The sequence below is a fragment of the Charadrius vociferus genome, unplaced genomic scaffold (genome assembly GCF_000708025.1).
Source record: "Charadrius vociferus isolate BGI_N301 unplaced genomic scaffold, ASM70802v2 scaffold436, whole genome shotgun sequence".
In the NCBI taxonomy this organism is placed as follows: Eukaryota; Metazoa; Chordata; class Aves; order Charadriiformes; family Charadriidae; genus Charadrius; species Charadrius vociferus.
Window position 1 is genome coordinate 1,160,305 of NW_009649187.1, and position 24,197 is coordinate 1,184,501.

The 24,197-nt window shown below is 38.5% G+C and overlaps 1 protein-coding gene across 1 annotated transcript in view; it reads left to right on the top strand.

Moving 5' to 3' along the window:
* The window catches only part of EXOC6 (exocyst complex component 6), a 95,640-nt gene that overhangs the window by 2,666 nt on the left and 68,777 nt on the right, over positions 1-24,197 (top strand). Inside the window, exons 2-5 of the mRNA XM_009888686.1 lie at positions 17,926-18,097; positions 19,378-19,425; positions 19,543-19,633; positions 20,542-20,587. Coding sequence (XP_009886988.1) covers positions 17,926-18,097; positions 19,378-19,425; positions 19,543-19,633; positions 20,542-20,587 — 357 coding nt within the window. The remainder of the gene's footprint in view (positions 1-17,925; positions 18,098-19,377; positions 19,426-19,542; positions 19,634-20,541; positions 20,588-24,197) is intronic.

Genomic DNA, 24,197 nt, shown 5'->3' on the forward strand with positions numbered 1-24,197 from the left:
CTCCGTCGCCCGGACAGGGAGAGGCTCCTGCCCCCGCCTTGGACATCGGACATCTCCCCGGGGTGTGCCGGTACCCCCCGGGTCTGTGCTGAGAACGGGACCGAAACCTTATAGTGGGTGGGTTTGCATCAGTGACTGCAAGGCTGGTCTACATGCAGCCTTTCCTAATGCAGTCTGAAATCTCCTGCCCCGGTCAGGTTCCTTCTGGAAATGTGACAAGTTCAGAGCATTTCTGAAATGCCATGACTTAAGTGTTTTTTGGTTTGTGTTTTTTTGTTTTTTTTTTTTCATTTTCCCTCCAGTTCCACATACTGCCAAATGGCGTAGCCTGCATGTTGAAGAAAAGGTTTTGCTTAGTCTTTTCTGTTAGAGGGAAGCATGTCAGTGCCCTTCAGTTTGAGCTGGGGAGAGAAGGGGAGGGCCTGGAGGGAGTGGATCGGGGCATGGAGGAGGAGAACGGGGAAAGGGGATCTTCACCTTGGAGCTGTGGTCATGCTCAGAGATTAGAGATGTCTGAAAGAAGTGAAAAAGCACGGACACTTGCCAAGCCGGGGCGAGAGACGTGAATTTGCATATTATCTCTTTGGGAAGATATGGAGAGCCTGTGTGCAGGGAACTGGAAAAGGCGGTTTGTGTGGCAGCATGCTGCAGGGCGCTGGTGGCTTCCCCTGGAGCAGGGAGAGCGTGGGCAGTGCCGGGAAAGGGCGAATGTGGGGTACATGGATGGGGAATGTGATGTCAAGAATTGGCGGAAGAGGAATGTATGTTGCACGTGCAATGGGTTGTTTTGCACTTAGCAGCGAATTATTTTGTAGTTGGCTGTCTATGTCTGCTGTAGATCCTCCAGCGCTGAGGGCTGTGTGGGAGGTGGCAGCCTGGGCATTTGTGCGAGGCTGGGGCTAATCAGTCCTCAAAGAGCCCGGATGGGGAGTGTGGTGGGGTGGCCCACACATCACCCAGGGGCTGCTAGCCAGGTCAGCCTGGTCTTTGAGGCCAGCTCAGAGCAAACCGTGGTCTATTCTCCCCTTACTGTTCCTTAAACACAGCCAGTGTTGGGAATAGAGTACAGCGGTGTTGAAGTTGAGCATTACAAGGAGCTTCACCTGTGAGAGTTTGTGAGTTCAAGTTGAGAGAAAGTAGCTGAGATGCTTTCAGGCTTAAGTTGTCCCTGGAGGCAGTTGAGCCATGTTTCAGCTAACAAGCCTAGACAGGTTGGAGCTGATGTCTGCAAAAAACACACCAAAACAAAAAACTTAGCAACAAAATATTAAATGTAATTGCAGTTTCCCTACCATCTCCAGTATCGAGCTTATATCAGAGGAACCTATGTAAAGGACATACAGAGAATCAGGCTGCACAGTGGAAGAAGACATGTTTGGGAGCCATGAGTGTGGATGAGGGAGGGATGTCAAAGCAGAAAGGGACAATATGAATCTCTTATCCAGATTGAACATTTAAAATGTGTCAAAGTTTTTATAAATATGAACATTTAGTTTCTTAATTTCTTTACATGTTCCTGTCCTTTCTTTTTCTATTTGTGTATCATCTATCTTGTTATCTTACTCACTTTTCAGAAGGGGAGTTTTACATTGCTGACTTTCAGAATTTTTAGAAAAGAAGTGCACATTGGTCTGATTTAGCCTCTAGCGTTCATTTGCAAATAATAATAATAATAAAAAAGGTTAAAGAATGCTTACACCTGGCTGAGTGTTTTGAAGAAAGTCCAGCCAAGGTCACAGATATATGCTGCTGCTTTATAAGAACGGCAGTGTTTAAAATCAAAACTGTAGCAATCTGTTCAGCTTGCCTGGTAAAATTTGTGAATTGCTGTGTAAAACTAAAAGCCTAAAATGCCACATACAATTTCAAGATCTGTTTCAATGAACAAAAGTGTGAACGTAAAATGGAGCATTATTTCTTTTTGCACAAGATCTAGGTTTTACTTGCTAAATAGCAGAAATCAAAGAAATGAGTTGAGTAATTCTACATGCAGTTGCGCAAGGCTACAACATAATGATCCATCGATTTCCAGTCGTGGAAGTCATTGATGCCAGTTGTCTCATGTAATGACTGAACTTACATTAATTTCATTATGTGAAATGGAATATATTTGTAATCTATGGTCTGTAATGCTGGGAGAACATTTATAGCATCGTGACATGAAATAAAGTACCAACATACCTACTTAAATAGCAGAACAAAACAAAGGGCTTGAGGTGAGCAGTTCAGATAAGTAGCATGAGGTAATACTAAATGCTGAAGCTTGTAGGATATGCAAGCTCTAACTCATCCTTAATTGTTCACATCAAGATCTTAATATCTTCCTAATGCATCCATGCTTCACAAAGGAAGTATAGGTTTTTTTGTGGGCTGTATGTAGATTCCATGGAAACACGTTTCTGTTCTTGTTGAGTGTTTTGTTTGCTAGTTTGGTATAGCTGTCTCTGCCAGGGTGCTGTTTCCTATCCTGCTAGAGGAGTGGCAGCACTTGTGCTTATGATATAAAAAATAATAGCATAAATTGATATATAATGTTTTTGTGTGTAATTTACCAATAAAGACCAACATACAGACTGATCCTGCAGGTGATTTTCTACTGCTGAGATCCACCCACGTATAGGTCTTTTATAGGAGGAATCATGGTGCAGCTAGAACAACTGGATTTATTTACTGTTTAGGAGAGTAAGTTAGCTCCTAAAGATTGCTCTGCATCTCAAGAAATAGAAAATTAAGAGATTGTATTTGATTAAATTATTTTAATTAATTACTATTTAGGAGAATAAGTTAGTTCCTAAAGGTCGCTCTGTATCTCAGGAAATATAAACTGAAGATACTGTATTTGATTAAATTAATTCGTATTGTATTTGATAAAATTAATTTTCTTTTAAAATTTTAAGTGGATGAATTTATTGATTCAAAATTGCTGGTATTTAACTTGCATCTCTAAATTTAGTGTAAACACTGAATCCTTATAAATGAGACTTAGATCAACTGTATAACATGGCTTTCATTAAATGGGCAGACTGTGTATATAGCAGGCCAGGATTAATTTGTTTTCAGCAGACTGAAACTTTTATCAACATCTTTCTAGCTTTAATGGCTGACTAAATGAGATTAATGACAACACCTGTTAAAGGCTTGTCACTCTCACCTTCTTATATAACATGTTAATACCTTATAATTCATGTCATATATATAAGGTTGGTCTTTGCAAAACCAGGGAGAGTTGTCATCGCATTTCTAATCTTCATAAAGGAAAAAGACAAAAAGAAAGAAAGGCAATTCCCATATCCCTCTCCACAAAAAAGATAAATATATTAAAAGGTTAGTAACAAAAGACTTTAAGGCCCTCACTGAACTCCATATAAATACATATTAACAAAATCTCAAGAGTGAATTTTTAAAAGTGTCTTCACACTTCTTGAATACCCTGTTGGACATGCCAGGGTAATTAGTAAGATAAATTATATTCATAAGAAAATAATTGACCTTATCTGCTGGTTAGTTAGTTTTATGTTGGTTGAAATAGGTCAAAGTGGAGCTCAACAGAATAGAAGCTGTTGTTATGCCAGTGTCCTGCTACACTATATTTATGAGTCTCTTTGAGCTTGTGGTAATGTGTAATATTTCAAATCCCTTTTTAAAATAAATGAGTTAACTCTTAAACTCTCGCTTGGCAGTGTATTGCATAAGCATATGGTAGACTTTTTCTGAACACTTCATCTCATGAGCTTTGCATCACCGACTCTGCATTGTTCTGTGATCCCCATGCACAGCCTGTCAAAGGAGTACCTCCGTGCCCACAATCAGTTGACTAAACGACTAACACAAAAGTAAAATAAAATTTAAAAATTATGGGGGAATCAATGATGGCAAATGTGTAGCTAAGGTGAAGTCGATAAGGAGGTGCTATGTCTGTTGGTGTATCTGTAAGTGGGATGTATGCTGTGGCCTTTACCCACAGTTGCAGCCTAGAAAGTGCTCCTCAGAAGTCAGTGTAAATGTGCTTTTAAGCAACTTCTCTATTCCTCTGCTCCTGAAATCTGTCATCACCAAGCTGTTGCCTGGTAGATGTTAGAGCATCTTCTAGGTACTGGCCGTGAAACTTCTTTGCAGAGTTATTAGAGGGTCTCCTATGAAGACATCTCGGTGGCATGTTGTTTCTGGCTACAGGAATCACACCAACAAGCACCGTTAAGTTGATGCGTTTCTGTCTGATGCTGCAATATGCTGTGGTGACCTTCCACTGACCTAGGACTGCATTGCACTGGTAAAAGCAGCACTGGGCCACCCAGCTGCAAAGCAAAATCACTTCTGCATGGTGCTGCTTTTTTCTTATTTCGGTTGAACAGAGTTTGGAGGTAGGATGTAGATTTGTTGTGAGCTTCATAAATGAGTACGGGTGAAGTGTTAGAAGTGTTTGATAACTGTTCATCCTGAACTTCTGTCCTTGTGTTGCAATCAAGCTGAAGGTAAAAGGCACACTTCAGTAAGGCATCATTAGAGGAATGAGTTGAGGAAGTCAAGGTAGCAGCAGTTGTCCAAGCAAGACTGTTTTGTCCTTTCCTGATCAAGGGTTCTGAGAAAATTCAGAGGTAGAAATATGGAGTGAGAGTCTAATTCTGCTGTTTTTGCTGAGTTGTGGTACGTTTTGCAACGGCAGGTGCTTTGCCCAGATTGGGGGCCGTAATTTGTATTTTGGAGTCATTCTTGTGTCCATTGAGGGTGCCTGTCCAAAGCCAAGTGAGCAAAGCACCTAAAATACCCTTTGGAGTATGACAGCATGTTCTGAAGCCTCAATGTAACTTGTTTTGCTGAAGGTGTACACTATTATTACCAGCAGGCATGATTCTGTGTCTTTAAGCAGAATAGCTAGTAAGCAGTAGCATAGGCAGTGTGAATGACTTCTCTAGATGTGGGAAGATAGTACAGCATTAACACAGTCGCAGGCCGGGAAATATTTTTCTGAGCACTTGCCTATGGGCTGTTGGGATTTGTGATGTGGTTATCCAATGACAAAATGTGGTTGCCTTCATTTTTGCCCTGTGGTCTTACTTGTCAGGTATGATTGTCTGAAAGCATTTGTCTGTGTTTTCATTATTTGGTTTTGGATTAGGAGCCAGCAATTCGCATTTTTGTCTATAGGTTCGTCTTGTTTTAAATATAGAAGACTCTGAGGTGAGCAACCAATGCTTTGAATCAGAACTGAAATAGTTTGATCATGTATTTCCATTTCAGATAGTATGATAAAGTTTTACAATATTGTAAGCTATTTTTATGGTTTGAAAATCCGCAGTCTGTATGTTCATTAATGGTCTGTCTTCAAGCCCTGCTCAGTTTTCAGTTAATGTGTTTCATTCCTGGTTCCCTTTCAAACTGAAGTTACAAAGTAGCCCAAAGGAACTAGGAATTCCATTTGTGTTAGCTGTGGTCTTTTTTTGGATCAGGTCACAGAGTGTACTTTGATGTAAATATATGTATCAGTTTATCTTTATTATAATAACTAACTCCTATTTTGCAACGGGGCTGCTGTAGAATAAGGAGAATGGCCTGCTTGCTGGGAACAGTGTACCCTGAAAAACCGGTGGCTGGCTTGTAGAGTCGGTTGCAGCTTTTGTTACTTGGTGCAGGATTTGATGATATTCTGAGTGTTTAAGTTGAAAGTCAACAGGCAGATAAAGCAACTGTCTATGTGAGCAGGTGTATCTCCATGTATATTGCTATGAAGGAGCAATATTTTTTTATCGCTAGTCCATTACATGGAGTCAAAACAGCACAAAAAGAGTATGTGCTGTAAACTGATTAATCTGGCATTTATATATTCAGCAGCAGAACTGCAGTTCTGATTTTTCTGTACGCTAGCCTGATATTTCAGGCTGATTTGCCGTTGGTGGCAAAAAATATTTTAGAAGAAGGTGAGGAGTTGCTTCCATTGCTGCAAGTTTCAACATAGTACTTCTCTGCTTTTTACAAAGCCTGGAAGTGTTTGTGGGTAATAATATATGCCCTGCATTTTTCTGTTCTGCAAAAAATCTTTAGCTTCAATGCTGATTAAGTTTGTCATGATATACGTGTCTGCAAATCAGGTTATCTTGATCTTTGTAAGTGTTCATGCATCAGCTTCTGACTCAGTTCTTGCAGTGTTTTCTAAATGGGCAACTGCCAAGTGAAGCTTTAACCTAACTTGCAACCTATGTGAAGAATACTTCTGAAATAGGTCTCTCCAATTTCACAAGCATTACCAAAGAGCTTGAAATTGTTCCCATGTTTAGGAAACATGTTTCAAAATACATTAAAGCTTTCAAAATAGAGGGATCATCTGCCAAGAGATCCAGAATAGTGTACTTGATAGGTGGTTCATGCAGTTTGTATCATTGTGTCTCATCTAAACTTAGCCTTCTCATCATATGAACAACTTATTCACTGTTACATCAGTTAAATTCAGGAAAGCCAGTTGTTATTCATGTTGTTTCTTCATCGACTTATTCCTCAAGCTGATTTTGTTTAGTGTCTGTTGACCCAGATTTTGGACCTGCTGTATGCATAGGAGATGCATAATTTTACGTCCTTCACAAATGCCAGTCACACGGGTACTTACTTTCTTGCAGATTTTTTGGGGGAAGCCAACAGCATACACTCCAGCTTTCTGTGTGCATTGCTGAATGGGGAAGCCAACAGCATACACTGTACTCCAGCTTTCTGTGTGCATTGCTGAACCATGGCTCTGAGACTTTGCAATTTCCTCAATACAGACATCTACCTGAGGAGCCTTAGCATAATTCAATTAAATATAAGCCTATTTTTGATGTAGAAGTGCTAGAGTGCTTGCACACACAAGGCTGAAATTACAGCAACTGCAGTTAAGCAAGTTTTGTCACGTTGCATTTTATGGATTATACTACTAAAATGAGCTCATAAAAATCTATGAGGATTGATATTTCTTAAATAATGCTTCTAAGATGATGCCAGGAATGGGTTCGCAAATAGGAAACTATTTCTGTGGGTTGTAGTAAACTACTAAGTATTAACTCTTTCAAAAACATCAACCTAGCTTTGCATCAGCATCAAGTAATCACATTAGATTTTATCTTACTGAAGGGCTTGCTATGGCTAGTTTTAAAATCTAGCTCTTGCCAGTCTTTCTGGCTATTATCTGGTGATAGTTGAAATGCCCAAGCCTAATCCCTGTCACCACAGACCTTGGTGTAACAATGACATCATGTTCAATTTGATGTTCAGCTTAAAGTGTGCTCAACAATGCATCTCTTCCTCATCTTGTATATGTCTACTAAGGAATTATTTGTATGCCTGACAGAGTGTGTCCTATGCAGGAAGGAGTTAACGATCCCTCCTGGAGCCTGGCTGAAGCCCTTCCTGTGCCTCAACCTTTGCCAGTAATACCAAACTAGTAGGGAACAATCACTGACGGAGGTATTATAAGGAAAGAAGTAGGTTTTAGAGTGCATCAGCCTTGATGGGAAGACTTGGGGTTTGACAGAGAAGACCTAAAAGATGTCATTGAACAGTTCTGCAATAGGGACCTGTAAAGGGGGCTGTGGGACTTTTTTTTTTTTTTTTTTTTTTGGTTATAGGATGAGAAAGGTGGTCAGCTCTAATACTGTGAGCAGGATTTTCACTATGTCTTGGAGAAAGTAATTTGCTTGCAAAACTGCAGTGAGTGTAACCTGCAATTCTCCCATGAATCAGAGTAATACTAAATTAACAATGCATATACTGTAGTATGTGTACCTAGGGGGATACTTTTGAGACATTTCAGCTTCAAAAAGAAGTGTTTAAACTTTCAAGTGTCACATACTTCAATTTTAATGCACTCTAACTCTGCTTTCTATTACAGGCATTTAGATGTTTCTGGTGGTAGCAGCTCTCGCTGGGACTTTCCCAGTTTGTACACTTTCTTAAGTGTAGTGACTTTGAAGGATCTCTACCCCATTGATTTGAGCAAGGCAACGTTTTCTTCTGAGTTAATTTCAACATGAAAGTGGCATAGTTGATATTGTTTTATACAGTATGTTTGTTCTGTTTTCTTTCGTAAACGTAGGAAGCTGTAATCAGGTAGCCAATGCATGCTACCTCTTCTTGAAATGTGGAGTTTCTGTGGCATGCTGGAGTGTCACCTTTCCCTAAGGCATGAACAGATTTTTCTCTTGCTTAGTCCGTTTATCGAGCAGGTAGAGGACTGGAGTAAGGTAACAAAGAGTAGTAGAAGTCAGTTGCTTCAACACTGTTAATTGCTTCATAACAGAGAAAAACACTGTGAGTTAGTTTTCGTTGGGCTTTTGAATTAAACCCAAACTTTCTTAAAAGTCATCTTTGATTGTCTTCAGTGATCCTGGGAGATGTGCATGTGCAAAGGATATATAGTACAGGCTGTTGATTTGCATGAGAAAAATACATGATTTTTTGATGTATAGGCTATGTGAGCTCATAGAGTTAATAAAAAATAGTAATAGAAAAATATTGGAAAATACATGCTTTAGTTATATGTTTGCAGAGGAATGCGACACATCGAAGAATTATCTGCTTTGATCTGTGTTGAATAGAGTACGTTCTTAATCTAACTGGTTTTGAAACTTTAATTATTGGATATTTTATTTAATCTGGTACTTCTTGATTTCTAAAATAATATATTTACATCTTTGTAGTGTTGGTTATCAAAGCCTGTTGAAATAAGTAATTTAGACATTTGTGACATTAAATATTCTGTTCTGTTTTCATATGTCTCACAAAAGCTCTACAGAAACAATTGGTATGCATTTATCTTGAAGATTGTCTAAAGTGCCCCAGATAAAGAAGACAGATTAGCACTAGGTTGTAGTAGATAGCTGATTATTTCTGGGACATGCGTAAATAAAATCTGAGAAAAATCTTCAAAAAGAACTTAGGAGCTCACAATTTCATTTATAGGTGAATCCATTTCTCCTAAAATGGAACAATTTATGTTACAGTCTATGGAAATATTAAGGGAAGATAAGAATATTGCTATATGGACTTCAGTTTCTTATTTTATTTTCTGTGAAATAGCATAGGTCCCAACTATGTCCACTGTATCTGTTTAGGTAAATGAAACAGATGGCCAAACTTGGCATTTTGTTACATGGCAATAGCTAGTACCAAAGTGAGTGAAGCTGGCATTTTCTTCACTGTCTTTTTTTATCTACTATTACAACACAAAATTGGAAAAAAAAATAGCCGTGCAGCACTTGTTTTTCAGTTTCTTGCTTCATACATCAGTAAGTTGCACAAAGGCTTAGCAGGAAGAGGCATCTCCTTGGTCAGCAGTGTAAAAACAGGAAGGAGGAAGTCTATTGCAAATCTGGGTTTACTGATTATCAGTTCATGTTTCGCTGCAGAGGATGTCCATTAACAGCCATCAGCGTGATCCATTGCTTATCCAGCATGAACAATGACTGCTGTAGTGCTGCTACTACAGAATATGGACCCTGCTTATAGGAAGTAATGTTAACTAACAAACTGTACTCAGCCCTTTCCTGCTCATAGAAACAGGATACTATTAGTGAGAACAATTCACAGAAATGGCACATCCAGGAAAACCAGGCAAGTAAAGCATAACAGCTACACTAAGATTAATAAAATCTTTTCTCTGATTAGGCCATAGCTTGAGTTCTATGTCGTTCTGGCATGTAATGTGATCTTTTAAATAGAGTGGTGAGGTGTAATTATGAATAAGGATGGCAGAACTGGACCCTAGGTAGCTCCTGGCATAGAAGGGTTGCTTAGGTTTTAAGAAATGTGCTTATTACCATTACTCCGGTTGAATTACAGGAAACACCTGGACATTATTTTATAAAGCTTTTTAGGGTGTATGCAGAAACCTATATGAAATTACTCCATGGAAAAATCCCTACAAAGTTTGCAGTTTGTGTAAACAGAAAATATCTTTGTATATTGTAGGACAAAGGAAGTTTCTGCAGTGTTTCCTGTGAAATTGCAACTTAAATGGAGTGTGTGATACAGTATCGTGGTTAGGGATGCCATGGTTATAGTCACAATGACAGGTCTGTTTTAAAGACAAAATCTTAATTTACATGGTCAGTGTTTTGTGCTTGCATCAGTCTCACTGAGCTCATCATACAAATTTGAATTGTAAACATTATTTTATTTTATAACTTTATTTAATATCTTTTTTTTTTTAATCAAATAATAAATGGAGGGAGACAACAAACATCTTCTGGGACACTTCTTGCAATTTGTGTATGGGAGCTAGTTGAGAGCATCTCTAGCCTCAGTGCAAAATTGGCTTTGGTAGCAAGACATGAATTCTAAAACCATGATTTTCCACAAGCGCAGTTTCTTCATTTGGGACTTGGTTTGTGTGTGTGTTTTGTTTTAAGTATTACTTTGAAAAATTGAATGAAAATTGTATGTCTGAGTTTGGGTTTTTTTGTGACTTGGTTTAACTGATCAAAGTGATCAGTTAAAAATTATTTTTTCCCCCAATGCTAAATCTGAAGCTCTACAAATGAATCTTCTTTTCTTGCATCCCTTACAGTTCAGAAGTTGCGTGGTCAGGCTTACGTTCCATGTCAAACTTCTACAGCTATTGTGCAGATATGTGTAATTCCCATCATCAGCACAGTATCCATGGCGATGTAACTGATTGGCACTTACTAAGTGGTTATCAGTACCCTGAAAGGAGTGTGTGTATACAGTTTTTAATTGCTTCATATGTCTTTTGTAATCAGGAAATGAAAGACATTGTGGCAATGTAGGCAGGGGTGGGGAACCTGCAATTCATCCTAGAAATGGGGCAGAACAGGATGGGCTGGGGGTATGTGAAAATGGTGGAAGGTGGCAAGTCGTTAGTGAGGAGCTACTTTGTCCTGTAAAAAGATTGGTATTTTTTTTCTCATTTTTCTGACACTTTTTTTTGCTATTTTTTAAATAGATGATCTGTTTTAAGTCTGCTGCTGTTAGAACCTATTATTATAAATGATTACTAGGAAGAGAATTGTTCACTCTAAAAAATTTACAGTAATGCTCCATAAGCTCAGAGATGTTTCTCCTGAATATAGGTTGCAGTTAAAAATTGAACCATTGCCCATTCAAAAAACCAAACACGCGCACAAAAAAAACCAACCCCAAACCTTCAAGAAAGAATAGATTTTTTTAAAAAACCCAAAAGTGGTTTGTTATTTTTTTTCTTTATCTAATAGACCGTTTTAGTAATTATTTTTAATTTACAGTTATTTATCACCAACCAGGAATTCATATTATCTTCTGAATATTTTTCTTATGAAAGTAGGGAGCTTCTATTTTTAATAAAATAAAGTTTTCAAGTTCATTTTTGCCTGAAGCCTGAGTACCTGAGCAGTTCTGCTTACTAGTGAAAAGTTACAACTATTGCCATAGATATAAGGGACAAAATTAGTTCTCATTCTGATCACTCTTGCAATTCACTTTTCCATGCTAAACTCCCACCAAGTAGATTACAGTGGAAGTTGTGTTTGGGGTTCTGATTATTCTCATTTTCTAGTGGGAAGATGATGTAGATGTGAAGATGAGGAGGGAAAAAGCAAATCTGGGGTATTTGCTGAACTCTCAAAAAGTATTTTTAGGCTCCTCTCCTTTTGCACTTACTGATCTATACGTACTTCCTTTGCCTACCTTTCCAGTAGTTTGGTCAATGTATTAAATTAATTTCTGGGCTTATGACATTTTTTGACCTGTAACTTTTTATTTCCCTCTTCCTTAGTGAAATGGTGATAGTCTTTTAATCCCATTTGCACTCAGGCAATGGGATGACCTGTGTTCTGGTTGCATGCACAGAAAATATTTATATGATGATTTGAGGATAATTTATTTTTTTAAAGTATTGTTTTGTAAAGGATCAGGTGGAATTTGTGGCAGGTTAGGTTTCATGATTCTTGACTGAATTTTAGCTCTCTGGATATTAGCCTTTTTGCTTACCCAACGGCTGGTATTTTTGTGCGTAGAATGGTGCCCTCTGGTGCTTCAATAGATTTTTGCATGCAAGCACAAAAAATTGTTAGGACCAATTAAATACGTATTTTTCATATTGTGTTTTGAAAATAAAAATTTTAGGGAGTTTTTTATGGTATAAAGTAACCTTGTTTGATTTTTCTCTAATTGGGAAATGGTTGCATATCTGAAAATTGTGCTTCATTTTTTGAGACATGAATTCCAATCTATTTATGCTTGTCTCTCTTCCTTTAGCCCAGCTGGTAAGAAAAGGCCAAGGTGAAAATACCCCTATTGCAATAAAATTGAGCCAGTGACTGAGATATCTTTCTCGTTTAAGTTAAACTGTCTCTGACTATTCCTCGTTCATTTTTTCCTTGTCCAAGTACTTTCTGCACTATCTTGTCTTTACCTAGACTGGTATTAATATGACTCATATTGTCCAGTTATTGGGATGAGTCAGAAAAAAAGGTCTGTGTGCCTATATACAGAGTTCTGGGAAATGTAAACAAATAACCTGCTATACATTACCAGAAAAACCTTTCAGCTCTGCTTGTGGTCTTCATGGGTGCCCTGCTTGCCCCATCAATTACAAATAGAAATAGTAACTGCCCTGTTGCTGATTCATGGTATGGATGTGTAACTAGTCACTCAATTAATGTTCTCTTATTCCAGATTGAAAATTAAGATGTTATGTTGTGGGGTTGTTTTTTTTTTTTTTTTGTGCCAAAATCAAGTTCAAACTTCTGTCTTCAACATCAGTGATTTTGTCTCTCCCCGCCCGCCCCAGTTTGAAGACTCATACTGAGCGAAAGCTTACTCTTCAGAGTTTCATGATGTTAATGAACCACTAGTAGTCTATAGGTTCCTTTAGCTGTATAGATCACAGGTTGAAAGCAATTGTAATACAAACTGACCATGTCTTTTAGTTTTGCTCCATTCAGACTTGTGCTGTATTTCAGACCCACTTCAGGGCCCTATAAAGCTGAAGAGGATCCTTGGGGTTCTTCATTCAGAAGTATATAAATGTAAACAAAAATTGAAAGAACTATGTATTACACATGTGTTATGGTTTAACCCCAGCCGGCAACTAAGCACCATGCAGCCACTTGCTAACTCCCCCCCAGTTTGGATGGGGGAGAGAATTGTAAGGGTAAAAGTGAGGAAAAAAAACTCGTGGGTTGGGATAAAGACAGTTTGAAAGGTAAAGCAAAAGCTGTGCACTCAAGCAAAGCAAACCAAGGAATTAATTCACTGCTTCCCAGAGGCAGGCAGGTGTTCAGCCATCTCTAGGAAAGCAGGGCTCCATCACGCTTAACGCTTACTTGGGAAGACAAACACTGTAACTCTGAAGGTCTCCCCCATCCTCCTTCTCCCAGCTTTATATACTGAGGCATGAAGTCATATGGTATGGGATATCCCTTGGGTCAGTTGGGATCCGCTGTCCCCAGCTGTGTCCCCTCCCAGCTTCTTGTGCACCCCCAGCCTACTCACCGGTCGGGTGGTGGGAGGAGCAGAAAAGGCCTTGACTCTGTGTAAGCATTGCTCAGCAATAACTGCACAGCAGTCTTATCAACATTGTTTCCAGCACAAATCCAAAACATAGCCCCATACTAGCTCCTATGAAGAAAATTAACTCTATCTTAGACAAACCAGCACAACCTATAAATTTTCTCTTGATAGCCTAGGCATGTTTGCCACTTTTTATGGCACTTCCCACTGACATACGTGAAGCAACTTGAAGTGAGAGAGAGAGATTTTTAGGGTAGATGTAATTGCATGTAATAGTCATTTCCTGAAGAAATGCATCTGGAAGGGTTACCACTTCCTCACTCTCTTCCCAGCAGAAGTGTGTGTGTGTGTTGTAAATTCTGTTAGTTTTGTCTTGTAATTTAAAAGAATTAGCTATAGGATGCTTTCAGGATTCTGTGTCTCTGTCCAAGATATTGCAATATGGTGATTTGTCTGCCTGATAGTTTAACTCTGAAAAGTGCGGAATTGCTATCAGGATTGCTTGCAGTGCCATATTCTGTTGGAATGTACACCTTCAGGGAATTATTCAAAGGTAGCAATTACTTTATTTAGATAAGTGTAGGTAATTTTTGAGATGTATGTATGGAAAATAAGCTTCAGTATCAGAAATAAGCCTTACTGTACTATGCATGGTGTTCCATAATGGGTAAATCAGGCGTGCGTCACCTCAGTTGTGTTTGCAGTTTTGAGAAAAAGCCTAATTTCTGTCCATGGTCAGAGATGGCAGGGCTCTTGAGTGCACATACACTCTCAAAAAGGCCAGTGCTTTAGGTCAGACTTCCTTCTGAAGCCTCTGAAATAGTGTGTGTACAGTGTCCGGAGAGTACAGAGTCTAGAGGATGTTAGTAAACTTGTTTGATTCGTCTTCATACTTTTCACATAGATCAGACAGTTGTGATACAAATTTCTTTTAAATTTGTGAATTTCTTTTAAATACTGTGATGATGTATTTCTTTAAAGGTAAGTAGTTCTGTCTCACGAGTTTTTTCACTAGTGTGCTAAAGACGGTTGATTTTTAATTGTTCCCACAAGATGGAGCTGTCTACATATGTAATTAATATGGAATTTATACCGCTCGTGAATCTTAAGGAGCTGTTTTAGATCACAGATCACCATTTTATTAGTATCCCTGCAGAAAACAGTACAAGGCAGAACATAAAATAGTAACTATTATTTTAATAAGGAAGGGTAATCTTGTGGTTAAGGCAGTGCATCGGGATGTACAGAGTATTGATTTCTTCCCCCTCAATTTTAAACATTTATTCCCTGTATGAATTTGAATTAAATATTGTGATAATACCCGTGAGAATTATCAATCAGTACTTTATTTATTATCAGTAAACTGAAGTATAAGTAGCTTTAATATTGAGAAAAAATAATAAATACTGAATTTTATAACAGTGAATACTGTATTGCCTGTGCTACATCGTGTGCGCTTCCAGAATTTCTGGCTATGTTGTCTGCAATTGTTTGATAACATTTTAAAGAGAAATCTCCTGATCAGTAGTTATTTCCCTCTCTCAATATTTTAACAGTATGTCTGCCAATGTTGGCAGATCTGAAATCGATAAAAAGGTATCAACACAGCCATGCTGAACTGCAGCTGCTGGATACCCCAAAGTCATCAGGCAATATGTAAGTCCAAAAAGACAGTGCATTGCTACACCAAAGAAAGTTTGGTGGTACAAACTCAAGTATGGAGTTCCTCTTGCACCATCTTTTTTACAGTCTTTTTCTCGTTTTAGGTCTTTTTGGTCTACTGTGTTTTACTACTGTTTTCACTTACCACTGTGTTACACAACTTACAGTTACAAGTACACAGTGATAGGTGGACGTCTCCTGTCTTTGTGATAATAATACTCCTTTCTCACTTCCCTTTGAGAACATTCAAAGGAGACCTAAACTTGGAGACTCCTTCCACCCTTAAATAAAAGGCTCAAGGAAGCAGTATAAATGGAACTTTTTTTCTGGTTTTTGCTTTAGCATCCTGTGCAGTATAGATGGTGAGTCCAGCCCATTCAGAAGAAGCTCGTGCATGCCTGACATCTGCAAAGGCGCTATCTGATGCCTCTGGTCCTCCTAGTCTTTTTATTTCTTCTCCAGGAACGGTAGTCTGGAAGCAGGTGGATGTCCCTCTATGTCCACCCTGTAGGTTCTAATGTCTCTGACTCTTATAGAGACAGAGCAGCACTCATGTAACCAGCTTGTACCATGTATTTTGGAGCATGACAACACAGTTGTTGAACCTTTTTCTCATCCGTTCCCCATTTTTTTACAGGTAACAGTGATATGGTCTACATGCTTCCCGGTATGTCTTCAGATGCAGAACATCGGGTTGCCTAATGAGAGCTCACTCAACACTGTGTGTCTTGCACCTTCCTTTCCTCCCAAGCCAGGTTGCTGCTTCTCTCTTCAGCCAGCACCAGGTTCTGGGTGCAGGTTTTTCCCACTGGCATGTGTGGGTCACCCATGGTCTTCCACCACAGCCCTTTAAACCTCAGTCATCCTGGGCAGCCCCGAGGGGGTCCTTTTCAGGCAGTCAGACAAGAACCTCAGGAGGAGAGACTCACTGTCACCCATTTGCTTCTTCCAGCTGTCATTTCAAACTGCGGTGGTGGAAAGGGTGAGGGGTATTTTTCCCTTTGTGAACCACTTCATGAGTCAACAATCTTATATTTTTTCCCAGTACACTTTGGAGGAAAGAGCCTGCCTTTCAGTACCATAGCCTTATTTTCCTATCATAAGCAAAAGGGGGATATTCTAGGAATATTTTATTGAATAGATTTTTCCTTGAGAAAATACCTGTAGCAAGCAGGCTATTAGGAATTGGCTTTCTTCCTTTGGCATGTAGGACAGCTTATTACCTTTATTTCTGTAACTTCAGTTGCTTTTCTGAGTATATTGTCTAAGGTCAAAAAGAACTCAAAAAAGATGAAAAATCTAGTTAAAAGAGTTTTTTCAATTTCTTCTATACCATTTTCTTCCTTGAAAGGCAAAGTTCTTGTCAGACACTCAGCTATAGGTTTGTTGAACGGGTGGTGATGACCCCAGATCTTGGCAGAGCCCAGCTGTCTGGTTAGAAAAGAGGATCTTGAAGAATATGGGAAGTCATACTTCTCCAAGAAGACTAGGAGGGAAGTGCTTTCTCTCTCCTCAAGAGGTTTAGAGGCTTTGACTCACTGTTGCCCAAGTCTTGAATTTAAGACTGTACTTCTGCAAGCAACATTGAGATCATCAGAACTTCAGCCTTTTTTTTTCCCATCTTAAGATTATTTTTTTAAATTTTTTAAAGCAGCTTCTCTTTACAGGGTTCTGGAGAAAACTTTGTAATTGTGAAAGGAAATTAGAGGATAAAAAAAGCAGTTTAAAGATTTTTGAAGTCCTGATTTTTTTTGAACGCTTGTAGTTTGCAGTACAAACATGTTTGTATATGTATGGCTAAATCATCCTCGTATTACTGCGCTCATTCTATCCGAAAAGCTGCTTCAAAAATTACCTGTCTTTGCTGTTGTTGCTATATCAAGTTATTAATTAAATTTTGGAACTGCCTTGAGAGACTTCATTCCTTTGATTTCCAGTACAGTTCTCTGTAATACCTCTTTTCTTGCTTCCTCTGCTAAAGTCTAAAGCTTTAAATTGCCCCGTCTCCTTTGCTTGCTCTTATGCTTGAGCATTTTTCCACCCATCTTTGTATTTCTGATGCAGCTCAACAAGCTAGGGTGGTAATTTCTCCAGGATTCATGTTTCCTTCTTGAGGTTTGTAAGTGTACTATTTGAACAATGAGTAAAAGAGGCCAAAAGACCTGATTTTAGCCATTCCTCAAAGTTAGATCCTATTGAGGTAGCAGCCTTAGGCGTGTGCATGTCATGGTTTTGCTTTGGGAGACGTTGAGCGCAGGCAGGAGGAGTCAGGGAGCAGTGGGGATTGCCTTCCGCCAGGGGTCCGGCTGCTGCCGCTCAGTGCTCCGGTCCTTCTGCCTGAAAGCATCCAACCCTGATTTAGTTGGATAACTCTGATGTTAGGAATACCAGAAAAGCAAATTTGTATGTTTGCACTTCTTTATATTTAGCAAAGAGTGGAATTTGATGGAAAAGCGATCCATGCTATTTGAGGTGGTCGGAGAAACTGATTCTTTTGTACCCGTATTTGAGCATTAGGGCATAAATAACAGAGCAGTGAGGCTCAGGTCAACCATGATGTAACTGGTTAAGCACCTGGATTAATGCCATAAGGGCTGGGTTCAGTTCTCAGTTTTGCGCCATCTCTTTCGTTTAATGCTGATTTTGGTGGAGTGGATCACAAATGATGCCACCGTAACATCAAGTTTGCATGCTTTTCTTTTTCAGAGAGAGATTTCAATAAAGATCCTTGCATACTATTTTTAACAGGGGGGAAAAGTAAACTTTGATTTTCTTATTTGTATTTAACAGGTCTGTATATGATGACCAACCAAATGCACATCAGAGGTTTATGGAAAAACTAGATGCCTGCATACGTAACCATGACAGGGAGATAGAAAAGATGTGCAATTTTCACCATCAGGGGTTTGTGGATGCTATTACAGAACTTCTTAAAGTTAGGGCTGATGCAGAAAAATTAAAGGTAAGGAACTAGTTTTTCAGAGTTTCATATATCATTGTCTTTTAATTTAAAAGAAGGAACTTGACACTCTTCCTGAAGAATAAGAATTTAGTGATTGTCACATACACTCTGTTTGCAACAGTTTTTTAAAAGTGGATTATTTAGGATTTGTGATTAGAGCTGTGTTGCCTGATCCAGTAATTTACATTTACAAGGCTGAATATTTTAGTAGATCTAATTCTGATTTTTTTTAAATGTATGTTTTCAGAAAATGTTACCAAAATTATTTTGCCCTTTCTAAAGGCTTGCTCAGAAGGTAAAGAACAACAAATGGTAAAACTAATATTTCTTACACTGCTCTTTTTCTAATCATGCATTTACATGTCAGACCTTAAAAAAACCAAAATCTTGATTAGAGAAAGAAAAATACTGCAATTATGCATGAGAAGTATATTTTCTATAATGAGTAGGAGAGTAGGTGGAGTTAGTAGTTTTCATTAGAAATGAGAACTAAGATTTACTCCCAAATCAGAACGCAGAATAGTGAATTATGAGATCCGTCCCTTTTAGCTCTCTTTACACTTTTGAGAGCAAAATATGCGCACCAGACAGAATGAGCATAGTTCATCAGAGGTTATGATTAGAAGAGCATTATATAAAGGATATTCAGATAACAAGAGACCAAATACAGCGTCAATGAGGTCATTGAGCATCTTTGTTCAGAAATTAATGAGATTTTTAATAAACTAGAATGTGCTTCCTTATTATGATGACCTAATGAGTCACTTACTATGTGGGAAAATCTGAGGTCGAGCTTTGCCTGCACCTGCAGCATTAAAATGTTGCTGTGGTTTGGAGATTTCCACGTTTGATGTTAATCAACCACCCAGTGTTTGCATTCAGCAAAGTATGAATGTTTAATTACCATAAAATGCAATCACCATTTCTTACAGACAATGAATGGCCCATAGAGCTCATTGAGGTTATCAAAAAGGGACCAGTGGTCAATTGGGTCAATGATTTGAATTGTTTGACAGACCTACAGAAACAAGGAAAGTTCAAAAATCCCAAGTAAATTTGAGAAGTTTGCCACAGAATCTGTTAGAAAGAACTGTCATAAGTAATTGAAGTTAACAAAAGCCCTTTGCGATCAAAAGTTCAAGTTCAAGCTGTAGAGTTAATTTGAATTTGCATTTCTTTGTTCTAAGTTTCTCATGAAGCATGATCTGATTACAAGGGTGAGCAGTCACATCAGGGCAATATATGCATATTTGTCTAACAAAGGTAAAATTATTTTTAAGGTCCAAGTTACTGATACCAACCGAAGGCTTCAGGATGCTGGGAAAGAGGTGAGAAAATGGTGCTTCCTATATGAGCATTATGGATATTTGTAGGAAATTAAATTTATTTGCATAATTTAATTGTGATTTTCTTTGTTGTTTTTTTTTTTTTTTTAAATCTCTAAGGTGATAGCCCAAACAGAGGAAATCATCCGATGTAGAGTTCAGCAACGCAATATTACAACAGTTGTGGAAAAACTACAGTTGTGTCTTCCAGGTGAGTGACCTATAGCTAAATACGATGGCAAATTAAATAAAGTAAGTCACAATAGCCAAAATGGAAAAGAATTTTATTTTTTAACTTGTGTTCCTGTGACATTCAGTTTAACAAAAAAAACCCCAGGTTTTAAAAAGATGTCAACATATAGGTTCTATGTCTTTTCCAATATTTGACGTAGAAAAATTATGCCACTTTGTGAGAAGACAGAGACAGACATAAATGATGCAAGCAGTGTAGCCACATACAGCTTTAAATAAAGTAATATTTTTAATAAGATGAAAAATGTGTTTGTTGCTTAAGAGGGTGTTTTTTACTGTTTGAATTCTGGGGAAAATACTAATGATTCTATTTCAGCTTTGTACTTTTAACTCTGTGTCATTACAGACTTCTATTTATAAAACGTAAGGGCTCTAAATGATATTTCAGGAAGGTAATATTATAGGATTGCACACAGCTCTATAAGGGTTTTATCCTGTTCGTGATATTGGCGTAAAACAGATTTGAGAATTTTTCTTTGTAAAATCTTGCTGTTGACTTGTTATGAGTACAGTAGGTGGTACTGTTGCCATTTAATGGAGACAGGTCATAGACTGGTAATGCAGATAAAGTTATGGGATGTAGTAAGTGAATGAATATGCTTGATATAATGTCTACTGTCTTGTTTAATCTTAATTCTTTTTCATTTAAAAGCTGTTAAGAGTTTGATTCTTTTTTCTTTCTTAGCTGCATTCTAGATTATTTTTTTTGCTAGTTTTATCACATTTATGTTGCAATAGGGATTAAATAAGGTAAAATTAGCATATCCTTTTCTATGGTTTATTTTGTCCTTTACAGTATGTATTTTCCTCTTTTATTAACTAAAGCCACAATAAGATCCATGGGTTAATCTGCTTGTTTTTATGCAGTGCTGGAAATGTACAGCAAACTAAAAGAACAGATGAATGTAAAAAGGTAAGTGAACTTATTTCTACAAGTAAGATACAACATTTGTAAGTAAACTGATAGAATAGCGAACACTAATGTAGACAAGTAAGTATTCTAAGTCCTGTAGCTTGATACGTGTAGTCTTTTCGTAATACCTTGTCTGTCTTTAGAGAATGTCACTGCAAGTGAACAAATGTTATATTAAATATAAAGAATTTTAGGAGCTTAGTGATTGCTGTGAAAAATAGTGTTTACTTCAATGAGTATGACATGCAGTGAAATTATGATTACAAAATGTGAAGTGTGTTATTTTTTTAATACTTGAAACAGTTCAAGAATCAAGAATAATAAGTTCCTTAGGGAGTAAAGATCTTTCAGAGTACATTAATACCTAATTAATCTATCATGATATATTTAAATCAAATTCATAACCAAGAAAAAAAGGACATTTCAGTCCATATACTTTCTTTGGACCTGTCTGGTAACTCTGTACTAATCTTTTGTGTACATGGGACTACGAGAACGAAGTGCAGAAAATGTGTTGTGGTTTGGTTTTTTTCCCCTCTGTGACAAATTGACTTGTTTAAAAAAATAATTAAAACCATAATTAAAAATAAATTTCTAGAATAATGGTTTCTAACTGGTACATGACCACTTGCTCCTTCCTCTGTTGTGTCTTCACTTTCCATGTTCTCACAGAGCCCTCTGAGTAACCCCAGTATCCCCAGTTCTCTCTCCATGGCAGCTTGGCTGCCCCTGCCCCTCTGTAGCTGTCATCCTGTCCCTCTGGGGCTGATGCTGCTGCCTTGCACCTCATGCACACACACCTCAGGAATGCTGCTGATGATGTTTTCTTCTTTCTAATTTCTACGTCATCGTTGCCACCTTCATCCCTGCCTGCTTTTCATACAGCCTTGGTCACACCGATTGCTCTGTGTCTTCCCTTATTGGGTTCATGATCGTTGTCATTGCCTCTTTGTGTGCCGGGCACCGCTGCAGGGAGCTCCTGCTAACAAGGTTGTCTGGACCTGACTGTTTTCCTTTGGAACTAGCTGTGCAGAGCCAGGTGTCTACAGTACTACTGTGTAATCTAGATTTACTTTTGGACTGTTTGTCTGGATTTCTGTTGTCTGGGTAGCCAACACCACCTGCCATACCGCTGGACATCTGAAAATCCTCAACAACAGCCACTGTGTATGAGTAAATCAGCTCTAAAGCCTGCGTGCAGACATGTTCAGGATGCGTCAGATCTACTATACGTGTCAGATCAATCAGTATTGCAGCAAATCTGATGCACCTTTGACAGTGACATATGTGCTACATGATACCTGTGCATGCATGCTGCCTGGGAGGTTGTTGGCAGAAATATAAGAGCTTTAAGAATAACCTAATAGCTATGGTACTACACTGGTTCTTATTACAATCAAAACTTGCTAGATGTGAACCAGTGTGGTAGATCTTACCAGCTTGACTACTATACACTGTTTCCTTTGAACAAGGACACTGGTTTGACCTGGCAGCACGTTGTTGCAGTGCTCTTGGAGCAGCTCAGCAGAAAGGTGTAAACAGTCCAATGCCCTTGCTACTGGGGCCAGAGAACAGACTGCAGGGTGTCCGGTCTGAATCACACCACTTCCTTCTGCAAGGTGGTCTGCAGAGTGTGCTACATTTAGCGTGTTGAAAACTTTTGGCATTTTGACTCCGTGTTCACTAGTAGTTTTGTAGAGTCCACTGATGGTTGATATGCTTTCTGAGTAATCATCAGTACTCTTTAAAACTAAATTTCTATTATTTAAGAGATGATAATTTCCCTGTGGAAGGAGTTGCCAGGCAGGAAGTCTTAAAAGTCAAAGGACGATATACTAAATTGAGGGGTTTGGACATGTCATTGTCATACCATAAAAAGATCTAAGGGAGTGGGAAGATGCCATAGCTTTGATGTACCATACCTTGAAATCACATGGAGTGCAGAAGGTTTAGATTCTGCTGCAGGCTACTGCTCCAGCTCAGATATCTCTTTCATTAGCTACGCTACAGTTACTACTTTGCCCGTGACTTACAATTCCCAGTAATACAGCCTAGAGGTGGCTATCCCGTGGAACCTGTGTATAATTCAAATGGTAATTTCCTTGTGGCTTAGCAGGCAACAAATCCAAAAAGTTGAGCGTATCTGGCCTTTATCACCAAGTGATTGAGCAGTAGCAAGGACATTCATAGCATCAGTGCAAAGACCTGATAGCTGGTGTGTGCAGGTACAAGGAATTTCAAAACTGACTTTCCTAAGTTTTGCTGTGAAGGTTTCCTGGAAGAGTCAGAGATGAGCATTCACAATCCCTGTCTTAACAAAACAATGAGGAGTGTTTATTTTAGGCAAAGATACCTTTTCTTACAAACCTTCACTGATGTCCTGGTTTCAGCTGGGATAGAGTTAATTTTCTATCTAGTAGCTGCTATGGTTTGGATTTAGTATGAGAATAATGTTGAATAATGATGCAAGCAGTGTAACCAGGACAAAAGTCAAGGACTTTTTCAGCTTCCTGTAGAAGCTGAGAGGGAGCATAGACAGGGCAAGCTGGCCTAAGGAATATTCCATACCATAGATGCTGTGCTCAGTATATAAATAGGGGTTGGCAGCAGGGACAGGAATCCATGATCAGTGTTTGGGACGGGCTGGGCAATTGATCATTGGGTGGTGAACAATTGTATTGCATCATTTATTTTGTATATTTTTTATCATTATTGTTATTATTATCTTCTCTTCCATTACTCTTCTATTAAACTGTCTTTATCTCAACCCACAAGGTTTTCTTTTTTCCCCAATTCTCCTCCCCTATCCCACTGAGTGGGGCGGGGGAATGAGTGAATAGCTGCATGGTCCTGTTTGCTGGTTGGGGTTAAACCACGACAACTGAGGTCTGTTAATGCAGCAAAGCTTTCATTGGTCTTCAAAAAAAAAAAAAAAAAAAAGACCTCTTTTCTTTTGACTTTCTCTGCTTGCAACCTTTTAGAATATATTTCCATTCTTCCATTGTCTTACAGTCTTGCACTATGAATTTCTAAAGTTTAAAAGAAGGGAAGAAGCAAATGTGGATATTCTGTATTCTTGGGGGACAGTTGTTTTAGGATAAGGACTGGAATTCCATTTTCTGTCTCCATGGCAGAACCTTTTAAGGTAATGCAGGATTTTGGGTCTGGAATACATACTGGTTTACGCAGATGGAATGGAGGTTTACTGAGGAGTCCAAAAAGCCATCTGTTGATAGCAACTTTTGGTCGCTAAGAACATGGGCTACGTTTGAACTGATGACCTAGAGGTGAAAGGCTCTGTATCCTATTTATCTGTCTCCTGAGCCATGCATAACACAAGTTGACAAGAACTATAGTTGTGAGAGGAAGTAACTGCGGAATCCGCTTTAAACAGACACAATTGGCTAGAAAGAGTTATGGAGGGTTTAAAGTCTTAGCTGAGGAAGCACAAGGGAGAGGCGTGGTTTCTCCACTGTTCTCCAAAACACCTAGTGGGGGCTCTGCATTTAAACTGAGCTACCTTCTTTAATTTTAAGTTGGAGATAAGACCATCGCACATTTTATAGAGCTCTGTTACCATGGCCAGTGTATTTGGATTTTGATATGTCTC